This window comes from Salvia splendens, chromosome 2 (assembly GCF_004379255.2).
Source record: "Salvia splendens isolate huo1 chromosome 2, SspV2, whole genome shotgun sequence".
Classification (NCBI taxonomy): domain Eukaryota; kingdom Viridiplantae; phylum Streptophyta; class Magnoliopsida; order Lamiales; family Lamiaceae; genus Salvia; species Salvia splendens.
Genome location: NC_056033.1, coordinates 36,836,854 through 36,850,789, shown reverse-complemented (window position 1 = coordinate 36,850,789; position 13,936 = coordinate 36,836,854). Strand labels below are relative to the sequence as shown.

The 13,936-nt window shown below is 34.5% G+C and overlaps 1 protein-coding gene across 1 annotated transcript; it reads right to left on the bottom strand.

The window, feature by feature from the left end:
* Positions 1-785: 785 nt before the first annotated feature.
* On the bottom strand, positions 786-3,502 carry LOC121779368 (ferric reduction oxidase 2-like). Its single transcript, XM_042176701.1, has 8 exons — positions 3,349-3,502; positions 3,140-3,242; positions 2,865-3,056; positions 2,536-2,770; positions 2,124-2,451; positions 1,814-2,057; positions 1,044-1,732; positions 786-925 (listed from the first exon to the last, which is right to left on the bottom strand). The coding sequence occupies exons 1-8, from the start codon at positions 3,500-3,502 to the stop codon at positions 786-788; spliced, it is 2,085 nt and encodes a 694-aa protein (XP_042032635.1).
* Between the last annotated feature and the right edge of the window lie 10,434 nt (positions 3,503-13,936).

The following is a 13,936-nucleotide window of genomic DNA, read 5'->3' as shown; positions in this document are numbered from 1 at the left end:
TACCACTATAGTATTTTATTAATAATTTAAAGAAATAAATATATATTATTACGAATTAATATGTAACTTATTTTTTTTAAATATAAAGTTATAAAAATATATACGTTAGTAGTTTCAGGTTTATCAGCTTCAATTACTCCTGGTTTATTTTGAGTACTAAAAGTGAAATTAAATGAAAAAAAATTGGAGTAGTTGTTATAATGGGTAAAATATTGGGCTATAAACCATCTACAGTAACTATAATTTTCCAAAAAAAAACTTACTTTTGAATACAGAGCCATTGTGGAAATTGGCACTACTTCCACTAAAGACGTGTGTAAGGTGAGTTTAATTATATCTACTTTGAGTATATAACTATCAATATTGGCGCATGAACATTAAGAAGACGAAAAGGCATTGGCGACTCCCACTTAATAGCGTTTTTTAATAAGTTAATAGTATTTGTTTGCAAACTCATACACTACCATTTTAGCTCTAAACAGAGAACCCATAATTCTTCATAAATAAGGAGTAGATTATGGTACTCTCTAAATATAAAACCAAATGAATTTCACTATTTATAACTGGCGTCAAGAATTTCATAAATTGTTTATAAATGAGAAAATCAAAACATAACAACACGAAAACCTCTATGCAATATTGTAAGCTGACATTTTTGGCTTTATTGCAATATTTTATTCCACACAGACAAACAAGGCTTCTTCTCTCGACTACATACTGACACGAAACTTGAAAGCATTAAAAACAAAAATACGAAAGAAAAGAAAGGTTGGTTGAAGATGAGATCACCAACTAAAACTGATGGACTCAAAATGCAGATTTTCCGCCAAGCCCGAAGAACATATGTTGGCAACTTGATGCCGCAGCTTCTTCGGCCCACAAACCAGCACTCCAACGCTTGATTCCTTCCGCTCAAACAAATATCCTACATTTGCATTCATCACCAACACTTATCTCAAAATAAATTAAATCAATGAATAAACTAGGAGTACGTACTACTATTAAAATTCTATAATAATAATAATAAATTTCTCCAGACTCACTCTTGAGGTCGGGCCTTTCTCCATAATACACGTTGATCGACTCCGCGAGCGACTGCTGTGGCAAGCTTTCCATCTCCCTCCCACCCACGTAACACGGTGACGCGGTCGGCGTCTCCATGCTCTGGATCTGCGTGGTCTCCTTTGCCCCCCGCTCCTTGCTCCACACGAACCCCGCCGTCGCCGCCACTACCACCGCGCCGCAGATGAACAGCGCGTGGAGCGCGCCTCTCGCGGCGGAGGAGAATATCGCATTCGTGTTCCGATCGATAGGGTATATGTAGTACCTCGTCAGGATCCCAATCGAGACGAGGTAGATGATGAATGATCCCGCGATGACGGCGCCGAGCCACAGCCACTTGTTGTCGTTGCCTAGGGTTGCGGCGAGGGGCGCGTCGGCCGGGCCGGGCTTGAACCAGACGGTGCGGGTGGATTTCTTCTCCTGTTGTGGCTGCTGCTTCTCTCTTGTGACGTAGGCCTCGATTTGGAGGTTTAGGTTGGGGAAGGGGGTGCCGGAGATGGGGAGGATGAGGTCGAGTATGGTGAGGTCTGTTGAGTTTTTGAAGGCGGTGATGAGGAGGATTTGCGGGGTTTGGTTTTTTAGGGTTTCGGCCGTGTGGATGAGGTCGCGGATGATGGAGATGAAGGGCGTCACGCCGCTTCCCCCGCTTACCATCACCAGAAGGTCGTGCCTGCGAAAAATATGTAGTGGATTATACTATGTGTTACGTAACAAACAGAAAAACCCATCTCAAAAGACTAGTCTGTCGTACCTTAGGAAATCGGTTGAGGCAGGTCCGTAAGGGCCTTCGATGGAGACATCTAGACGAGGGGGTGGAGAGGGGGAAGCAACCAAGTCATTGAGTTTACTGGTCCATTTTCCTTCCCCTTTGATGATCACACTTATTGTATCACTCTCCAAACTACTACTTGAACTAATAGTGAATGGATGCCATTGCAGCTTAGAAATGCTGGCCACATTCACAAACATGATACTAGTTGGACTGTAATTCAAACCTGAAACAACCCATCAATCAAAAAACATACATGATCAATATTTGTTAGAATAAATATATGTAGCACCTTTGCTCTTGGAGAAGTTAAGCTCAACAGTGTGGCATGGAAGAACCCTAGCGGAGACGAGGTGGACGTGTCGCCTGGACTGCATTAACCTGAGGTATCGGTCTACGATGAAGAGGAAGAAGCCGGGGAGCATGATGGAGGCGTAGCTGATGCCAACGTGAAGAACAAAGAAGAAGACGAATAGAATGTAGAGATGATGAGTGTAGAAGAAGAGCTCAAACATTCTTCTTCTAATCCTTGGATATGTTGTCACCCATAGGAATAGTCCAGCTAGCAAAGATATCTCTCCTGCTAAGTTTGAGACTCCTGTATTCTTCCATTCCACCATCTAAAATTGTGCACCAAGATTACCAAAAATAAGTTGAATGTTTCCAATATATTATATAGGAAAAATGAAATAAAGTAAAAGTACCTGAGATAGTTGATGAGTGGAAACCCAAAAGATGATGTAAGAAAGGCCATGGGCAGTGAAGAAGGTCATGACAATGTGGCCTAGCCATATGTGGTATTTCACACTAGCCTCCGATGTTAGGCCTAAAAACTGGAGCACCGATGATCCACGTGTCACCGGGAAGAATAGGAAGGTCAGCGCTATGTTTCCGACCAGTCCCAGCCGGAGCGCCGCCATGTCCAGCTTAGCCTCCCACCTGCATCAATCAATATTATCATATAATCATCATATTGTGAAACAAGTAAATAAATTTTGTGTTTAGTGAATTAGGGTTTAATGAAATATCTTACACTTTTTCACCATCTAGTGCAGCGGACTTGGTGGTAATTCGGGCAAAATCATTGTGGAAATAAGTAGCCAAATTCCAAACAAGAAGAGCAATAAACATGAGGAAAAAAGCAAGCTCTATTCTGGAAACAATTCCTAGGCCTTTAATGATCATTGGCCTCTTCCATATCTCTAGCCGATTCTCTCCATCTCCACTGTCATAGTCATAACTTACTTATTAGATTCTAGTACATAGTAGTATTATACAATAATAATGAAATTAATTAAGTATACCCACCTCTTAATATTGTTAATTTCCGATTTTTTGCCTAAATGGAGATACACACATCCCAATAGTGCAATTAATAGAAGTGGAGATGTGAACACCAAGAAAGTTGCACCTGCAAATAAAGCAACAATATTAGTCACATAATATAGGAGTAAGTGACCAAATTACACCCATGTATATGATGCATATTTTTAATTTTCATGAGAGTTTTATGAAACCTTGGTTAGTTCCGAAGTAAGTGGTGGTGGTTTTAGCTCGGAGCACCGGCAGCCACGTCACTTTATAGGCGTTTGTGGGCATCCCCACCAGCAAAACCAGGTAACCGCCAAACACAGCCACCGCCAACGCCGCTATCGCCGGCCGGATAGCCATATATATGTATTTGTTTAATTTTGTATGAATCTATATAAAGCCACTCCCTCTCTTGTTCAATTTGTTGAGATATACTTATATATGTGATGTAGTGTCTTTTTTTTAGGGAGGGAAGATTTATATAGTAAGTAGGGGATGTGTAGAATGTTATTGAAATGGATTGGAGAATGTAAAGGGAATGTGAGGTATATCTAGAGGAATAGGAATATATATAAAGGTGTGACAACGGCTTGCTAGATTTGTTCACTACCGATATATAGTTGACTTAATCATCCAGCAAGAACCTTGGTGATCTTCTTGATTTTCGTATTTTTATTTCACAGTAGTGATTGATGAATTCGATAAATAAATGGAATGACGTAGTTGAAGAATGATCAAGTGTAAAAATAAAATTGGGTGTGACATGGAAGTGGTTGACATTCTTTTCTAAGGTAACAATCTTGGCGATATTAAGCTTTTGGAAGAAGATAATTGCATGTAGCATGCAACATTAAGTTGTACGTCACTAGCTATAACGCAATCTAAACCAATTAAAATGTCCTACTTAATTTTTTTAATTAGCAAAATGAAATACATAGTTTTGCTTAGATTTTCTTAAATTCTTTGATTTAAAAGAAATGCGTTGTTTTATTTTGATTTGGGGTGTGTCGTAAGATAGTAGAAGTTGACTAAGGAATGGTGGGATTAGTTTGTTTGCTAATTAAAGGGGAGTGTATTTTTGTTAATCAAGAATCGTCGTTCGTGTGCTCTACATGTGTTTGCTACGTGTTTGACCCACTATTATATTTATATAGAATAATTAAGCTTATTTGTAATATCTCATTTTAAAGTGTGGTGTTCATCCCAGTGTAATTTGCAACTATTGCACATAAATCGTGGATTTAAGACATGTAGACAATTTATTTATTTTTTAAAGTTTATTAAAAGTGAATCGGATGAACTTACTCGATATTTTTAGTAACGAACACCATGATTATTTACCTGTGAACACTAGAAGAGCAAGTATTTGCTACAAAGTTATAAGGAAAATATTAATAATAACGGTTATTGGTCTATAAATACAACAATTTTCAGTTAAAAAATTTTATGAATTGTGCATTGGTTTAAAATTTGTGCAACCATATGCATCCACTCTTCTAGAACTTAAAATCTCAGCCATAAAAAGTCGCCGTACCATATTTAATAATGTGTGAGATTTAGTATTGAGCTGAATGATTTTTTTTATAAAAGTAAGATGAGACATTCGGAAGGAAAAAATCATGTTCAAAACTTGATATTACTGATTCTAAAATATCAATATAAGGTTCTCAAATGAATAATAATGAGACTTCAATTTTTGTTATTTCTCATTTTCTAGCTTAAGTATAGAGAAAAAGTACCCACAATTCAGGGAAGAGAATATTCCCTACCCCATAATATGCATACAAAAGGGAGATGAAAATGTCAAAAAAAATTAAGTGGACCATTCCAAATTCCAATAGGGTGCGTTCGGTATCATGAAATTGAGGGCTTGGAATTGGAGACTCCAATTTCAAATCCGTTGTTCGGTATCACAAAAATATTTGGATTTGGATTTGGAATTGAATTACAATTCCAAATTTTCCAATTCCACGATTTGAATTCCATATCAAAAGTAGAAAATTGTAACTCCAAAATCCAAATAGTCATAATATTTCACTATATATCCACAAAACACACTTCACATAGTACACACACTTCACATTCTACACATATTTCACACACTACACACAGTACACACATTTCACACACTAAACACACTACACACATTTCACACACTACACACATTTCACACACTAAACACACTTCACACACTACACATATTTCACACACTACACACATTTCACACACTACACGCACTTCACATATTTCACACACATCACACACTTCACACACTACACACACTTCACACACTAAACATATTTCACACACTACACATATTACACACATTTCACACACTTCACACACTAAACACATTTCACACACTACAAAAACTACTCACATTTCACACATTTTAAGCATCCTATTTTTTATTTTTTTTCAGCTTTTAGATTTTTTTTTTCGATTCAAACCGAACCAAATCGAAAAACTAAATTTTTTTAAAAGTTTAAACCGAATCAAACTGAAAAACTGAACTAAATTTGAAATTTTAGTTCGTGTGAAGTGTGTGTGTGTGTAGTGTATGTATCTCGTATAAAATTTGTAAGTGTGTGTAATGTGTGTACAATGTGTATATTGTTTATTTTGTGTGCAATGTATGTATTTTGTGTGTATAATGTGTGTAGTGTGTGAAGTGCATGTAGTATGTGAAATGTGTGAAGTGTGTGAAATGTGTTAAGTGTGTGTAGTGTGTGAAATGTGTGAAGTGCGTATAGTGTGTGAAATATGTGAAGTGTGTGTAGTGTGTGCACTGTGTGTATATTTACCAAACATGTCAATTCAATTTCATGTTAATTCTTCATTTTACCAAACATAGGATTTGGAATTGAATTCCTTCCAATTCAATTTTATAGAATTCTAATTCCAATTCAATTTAGGATTTGGAATTGAATTCCTTCCAATTCAATTTTATAGAATTCTAATTCCAATTCAATTTCAATTCCATGTACCGAACATACCCATAGTGAATTTAAAGAGATTGCCTTTGGAAGGAGAAGTGGCAAAGTTTGATTCACAAACATTATGATTAAATGTAGCAAATTTTCTTGAGCACTTTTAGTGCCATAAAAAGGCCAGTCTACTATCAAAATGTTCTAGGGACAAATATGCCAAATCAGTTTTAATTTCTTTTTGTACTTACATGATTTAATTTTCTCTACGACATCAATTTGTAAGCGATTTTATCGTGAAAACAAGCAAATTGAGTGCACAAAAAGATAGTTTAAATCATAAAATAGAGTTGTCAAATAGATTGAGTCGGGTCATCCATGTCCATACATAAACTGACAAATTGGGATAATGAGATTCTATATTTCTATTCATAGCCACCATCTTAACTCATTGTAGCCATTTGTTTTATAAATTTAATTCATAATTAAAATATGCTGCAAGGTTATAGAAAATGTGAATAAAAAATGCCCCATATGTTTCTTAGTTGTAACTTGTAAGTATAAGTTTATTTGTTGTTGCAAAACTAAAAATGTTAATTAAAATACTCCATATGTTTCTTAGTAGTATAAGTTTATTTGTTGGTGTTAAACTAAAAATGTGAATTTGAGAAAATAAATAACAACGGAATGTGATCAAATGCACACTCTAAATATTGTACAAACTTCAAACTATGATCTGGACCATTAGAAAATGTCAACAGATGTCAAAATAGTAGCAACAGAAATGTCAACACAGTATCAACGGTTGATGCTGTGTTGATATTGTGTTAACATTGTATTGATTTTTTGTTGCTACTATTTTATCATTTGTTGACATTTTTTAATGGTCAAGATCATAATTTTAAATTTGTATAATATATGAGTTTGCATTTTATCACTACCCAAATAACAATATAGTTGGATAGTTTTTGTGGGCTTGATTCTAAACTTGTGTATGAAACTTATAAATAAGCGGTATAATACAAGTATATGGTCGGCCCAATGAGTGACCCACGCATACTAATCAATACTAGCCCATTTAAGTTTTTATGTACTCCATAAATTAGGAGTAATTAAATTACATGATAATTATATACTACAATTAATCTGCTAAATAGTGTGGTGTGAGTGTGATCATAACTTCAAAATGACTAGTTCAAAATAGGGTCGTTATAACTTTGTATGTTATACGCTGTTTACGAAATTTCATTTCATAGTAATATTTAATTCGGTAGGTATTTACTCCTTACGTTTCTTAAAAATAAACCACATTCGATAGACATTCTTACTTTATTCTCTCCACTTAACTTATAAAATCACACTACATAAAATCTCGTGCCAAAATAAATATGTTCCATTTAGATTGTATAACATATTTATGATGACTTTACTAACAATGCACTATTTTTTTATGATAAAACAAGCAAATGAAAAACTAAGTACTATAAGACGCAAAAGAAAAACTATGTACTAACAATGTACTCAATTATTGTAGTAAATGATTAGATTGTTAACATATTTATGATGACTTTACTAACAATGCACTAATTTTTTATGATAGAACAAGCAAATGAAAGACTATGTACTATAAGACGCAAAAGAATATTCAATAAAACCATGAAAGAGAGAAAGAACAAAGTGGCACTGGATAATTAGTTATCCTAAACTAATCCCTTTAATTATGGCACCAATAATTAAAGATAGGTGATTTTTCTAGCATTAGTAATCCCTTTAATTATGACATTCTTAGACACATTTGGTCCTTGATAGATAAACAGTGGCATGTAGAGGTTAAGCATGTCTACCGTGAAGAAAACCAAGTGGCTGACTTTATATCTAACTATGGTCTGAAGATGCACGAGATCTTTCGACTGCTAAATGGTCCTCCAAGAGGCGTTGGTCATCTATAGATCTACTTCAGCTAGAAAAGATAGATGAGAGTATTCACAATCTATTGTTGCCTAAGCTTTGTGTCTGTAGAGGGTTGGCTCTCCTCTTATAAAAAAACAATTTATTGATTTAATTTGATAAACAAACAATTGAAATATTATGTATAAGGTGCATAAAATTCAATTTTACCACGAAGGATAGAAAAACAAAAGTGGCACTAGTTAATTTGTTATCGTAATTCGTAAACCAACATTCTTCACATTCACACCAATATAAAGATAGGTGATTTTCTACCAACCGGATCAATCCATTTACTATTACATTAAAAATATTGCCAATGATTAACAGTATTTTGCATATCACAATTACATAAATTTTTAAAAATATACTATGATGCAAGTTCAATAATGAATCAAAATGGCTTATACCATTTCTGTTCCAAGTTACATCAAAGCTCCATCATACTTGCAAGGTACAACTAAATCAAGTTACAAGGTACAACATAATCGATTTCCTGTTGAATCAGACAGCCATAATATGTGTACTGAAAGAGGCTAAAACTAACACCCAAATGGAACATGCTTTCAGGGAGATCTAAATGTAAAAATCTACAAATGACTAGTATTACACAAATGTCTGAATTCTGATCGTTCTACCATGGTTCTTGCATCCTAACAAACTCCCAGGATCGTAACTTCACAGCTTCCATATTAGACCCTGGTCCTGCAAATGATCACAAACTTTACTTTCCAATTGACATTTTATGTAAGAATCTGGCACTATCTTCAATACATAAGCCCTTAAAAATGAAGAACGCGGCATGTTATATATACCATGATTTGACAAGGAAATGAAAATGAAAGCGGCAACTTGGGCATCTGGCTAGTCATTTGATTACTTTGATATGTATGCCCTGGTATCCTCATGGGTAATTTTGTGATTGACAGACTTGTAAAGGCCTACAACTCAAGCGCATTCTTCTACATTTCAGAGAACTTGGACACCACAGAGTCCGAAAATTCTGCAGCAAAAATCATAAGAGTACAGGATCAAGAACCACTAAGGCCAATTGAACAAGTAGATTTTCTGACTCGGGAAAAAGCAAGAAAAACAAGACATATAATAATAAGATAGTTGATGAGGAAAAGGGCTGTCGAATGTACATAGAAATCCAACGACACGCTCTTTAGCAGAGAGTTAAATTAATGGAGTATAATATAAAGTATGACACCAAACATTATTTTTTAATGGCGCAGAAATGACTGAAAGAACATTACCTTCAGTATCTTCAAGGACTGGAGTATGGCTACGTAGATACAATCTATCATCTTCGTGCAGCTCTATACCTTCTGTCTTGGCTAGTGTGTCCAGCATGTAACCCACAAAAATGATAGGCTGCAATACTAGTAGCATCACATGCTTCTTGGAGCTCAAGGTATCAATTAACTGACTTGCTCTGCTGATCAACAATATCTGTTTCTTCTACTTTGATGTCAGAAAATCCATTTTTAGTTGTTCCCGGAGAGCAACTTGTAGCTTATTCATATTTATATTCAATGTGGCTAGATTTTCTGGCAGGAGAGGGAGACAGAAAAGACATACGAGGTTTAGTTGCCACTTTTACATACATATCATTGGGAGGCAGTAATTTGTCAATCCTCTTTTGCTCCGATTGGGACAAAGGTAGATCCACCAACCACCTGCCAAATAATAGAGTTTAAGAAATTAATTTAGCAATCAAAAGAAAACAGAAAGTCAGAAGATTGAGGTACCTGCGCTGCAGCCTCATGCCACCCAACTTGATCAGCTAGTACTCTCATATCTTCTTTATACCATTCCTGTTCCAGTGCCCCCACAAAATCCTCAGCCATTGCATCCACCTGTTGAGCAATTTCGACAAAATCACATGAGTAATGAAATCAGGTCAAAGCGTCAGGGAATTGTTTTCTCTAGTGGGGATACAAACAAATAGAAAAAACAGATGCAGTAGCGGATTATAACAATCAACAATTTTATTATCTCTTTGAATTAGTAATTTAGAGAAGCAGAAATCAATTAGCAGACTATGATATCCTCTGTTTTACTATTCAACACCGAGAGAGAGAGACAGAGAGGGATTAGGTGCTGAAAAGCAGTGGCGCGGCAGGAGGAATCACGCCGCGAGGATCGATAGGCAGCGGGATAGCGATAGGCAGCGGGATGGTGGGAGTCCTTGAGCCGAGAGAGATAGAGAAAGAGATGTTGATATATATATATATGGAATCGGAAACTGTGTGAGTTTGAGATATCGACGGAGAGAAGAGGGGAAGGAGATAGACAGAGACGCGATAGGGTTTAGCAGTCAACAATTATGCTCCAATATTTATGACTCAACAAATTTTCAAGTTGTAAATAAAGTAGATTAATGATTTTTTTTCCCTAATTTTAAAATAGACGGAGTATTTATTGCATTATTGCATTTTATAGTATTAGGTAATTTGGTTAGGTCATGCTTTTGATATTTAGGGGAATAATATTAGTATTGTGTTTCTTTCCTTCATATATCCAAAAATTAGAAAATGCACTATATAATAAAGCCTCCAAATATTAGATCATGTATCTAAGTAGTATTTATTTAACTTTAGTGCCAAAAATTTTAAACATACTAATAAGCCTAAGTACATAATGATAATTAGTTTTCAACATATAATTTCCGGTCCATCGATAAAGTTGAAGTTTTTAATTTCTAGTATTATAATAGTACCTCTTTAATTAGTGAAGAAGTATATAGATTTAAAAAAAAATTGCGGATCTTATGGATACACATGAGTTTAAGTAATAGTTCAAATTCTTTTAATTTTGATCATTATAATTGTAATTTATTTTTAGGTAAGTATTTAAGATATTATTTCACAATTTTTAAACCAATAGGAGTATAATTTCTGAAAATAAGTAATATGATTAGTTTGGACTTTGGAGACTACTAAAAGAAAACTGTTCAAAGTGTTTTTTTTTTGGTTAAAATTCTAACCAAAAATATGTAATGCAAGGATGTTAATAAAAAATTAGTTGGTTCGTTTTAGTAATAGTATCGTTGTTGTTAACAGTGATAAACAAACATATGTTGATGGTAAATCATTATTCCACAGCAAACATGTATAGATGACCTTACATTAATACATTTTGTTTTATAGGTTCATAGGTGGAAAGATACATCCTTCGACCAATCTAAAAACTTCTTAACATATTAATGTTTTGTTAGACTCACCACCCCTACAAATGATCATTAGGAGTTAACTAAAATTATAGTATTAAAAATTTTCGCATCTCAAATTATAAATTCTTTCTTTTTTAGACCGTCCCTTAAAATAGAAACTTTTCATTTACAATAATTTATGTCTTTCTAATATGGTGTGACTCATTTTCCACTAACAGACTTTTCGTTCTATCTCTCTCTTACTTTCCAACTTGCATTAAAACCCGTGACATTCCAAAGTTTTTATTTTTTAGGGACCAAGTGAGTATTAAATGTGCATTGTTTGTCAAGATTTTAATTGGGAAAACAATTCATTTCCTTGATTTTTAAACTTTAGTGTTTATTTGCTTTTTAATCAAATAGAGAAAAATCAACTTATGAAAACTAGGAAAATATTATTCAGTACTCCCGTGCCATAAAATATAATTTTACAGATGAATATAATATTTTATTATACTATACAACTATAATATATACTTCATTCGTCCCATAAAAATATGTCCACTTACAATTTTCGTCCGTCCCACAAAAATATGTGCATTTCATTTTTGGAAAGTAAATATCTAATAATGTAGGTTCCACTATCCACTAACTCTACTTTAATTACCATTCTCCTCCTCTCTCTTACTTTACCATACAATTATCTTCCTCTCTCTTACTTTGTCAATTTTATCTTAATACTCGTGCCATCTCATCCGCCCATATTTTTATGGGACGAAGCAAATATTTAGGGCATCCACTATAAGGCGGACACTTCCAATAGTCCCGCCATTTTTTTTGTCCACAGCCCCAGTTTATTTGTCTGCGCCCACAAAAAAAAGTGTCCGCAGCTATAGTGAACACTTTTTTTAGCCACTTTTCATTTTATTTAATTTTTCATTTATTTTAATTAAAATTATCGGACTATACGTAATTAAAATTTATTTTAGCCAATTCCGCCGCGCGTGCCGCATCCTCCTCGTTGGCTTGGTTATGCACCTCTTGAATCAGAGAATTCCACTCGTCATTCCACAAATCGTCCATTTTTAATACCAATTGAATCCACAAATTTTAGTGAGAGAAAGTATGAGTTAAGAGTTGGAATGGTGTGAAAATAATGAAGGGAATGAGGTGTATTTATAGGTAAATTAAATTGCATTTATAAAAAAAATCGAAAAAAAAATTGTCTGCCCCAATCCGCCGCGCCGGGCTATAGGCCGGCGCGCCCTCGCACTCTTCTCGCCGGAGGGCCTTCCGTCCCAAAAATTGCGTCCGCCTCGGGGCGGACACTACCCGCACTATAGTTAGGCGGGGCGACGGCGGCATGGGGGCGGCCAGCGCACCGCCCCTGTAGTGGATGCCCTTATATACATAAAAATAATCAAGCGCTCTTTGATCTGTATGGATGATATATACTTTCTCTATTCCATTAAATATAAAATATTTATTTTTCAATTTGAGAATTAGCAGTATTATTTTGTAAGTAAATAGAGAAAGTAAGAAAGATAAAAAAAAAAGTAAAGATGTTGTTTTTATTTAAAAAATATTTAAGTTTTATTAGAACAATTTAAAAATAAAAAGGTTTCATTTTTTAATGAAATAAAAGAGTCTAATATTTAGGCCAGCAAATTTAATCCGCGGCTTTCGGGTATACTCGACCCCGACCCAATACCCGACGGGTTTTGGGTACCCGAAACCTGAAATTATGGGTTCAAGTACGGGTTTGGGTAGTTAATGTTATAATTTTTCGGGTTTAGGGTACTCGAAACCCGTATTAGGGTATCCGACTAATACCAGATTAATTAGGTATTTGAGATAAATATTTTTATTTAGTATAGGGTCATAGGCCAGTAGGGTAAATTTATTTAATCTCTTTTATGTTTCAATTTATGCCAAAAAATTCTTTATTTTAAAATTAAGTAGTGTCTATTTGACTATTTGTCTAATGCCTATTTTATATATATTAGAAATTTAGAGAAAGCTAAAAAAAGTAGAAATTTATAATTGAAATTTACACTTTTAATAATAGTCAATAAATAGTAGTATTGTGTTATTTTTGATAATTTCTATTCTCATCACAATATAATTTATATAAAATAATAAATTTGAAATATAATAATTTCGGATTTATGGGTACCCGATTAGTTGGGTTTGGGTACCCGCATCGGGTATTAGGGTATCCGAATTCTCATACGGATGGGGTATTGAGTATGATATTTTTTAGATTTCGAGTTCGGGTATCCGAGTTTTCAGGTTTGGGTACCCACGGGTACCCGAATTTACAGGCCTACTAATATTTTTATAGTTAGACTTCTCTATTGTAATAACATATTTCTTGAATTAAGTTTGATTGCATTTCTATATTTTGATAGTTTGACTATTATGTTTAGATCTTGTAGAAAATAGCTTAAATGAGTACGGAATGTAAAACCCAAAAGTTGAGATCGAAATTGAAACAGAAGCCAACCATTCCTCCAACCAGCGACCTGTTGAGTCGTCATCCCTCCAACCAGTGACTAGATTTACAAAAGCCAAAGTTGGTATGCTAATTTTTTTCATCAACGACAAATAAATAATTATATAGAAGTGGGTGTATTTTAATGTTTTGGCATTGGCATAAAATGAACCATACCCGAAGTAACTGGAACAGTGTGTCAATTCATTACTCGACCGTTGATGGTAGATTTGTCATTTGTCAATAACAAAAACAAATGAATTTGAATA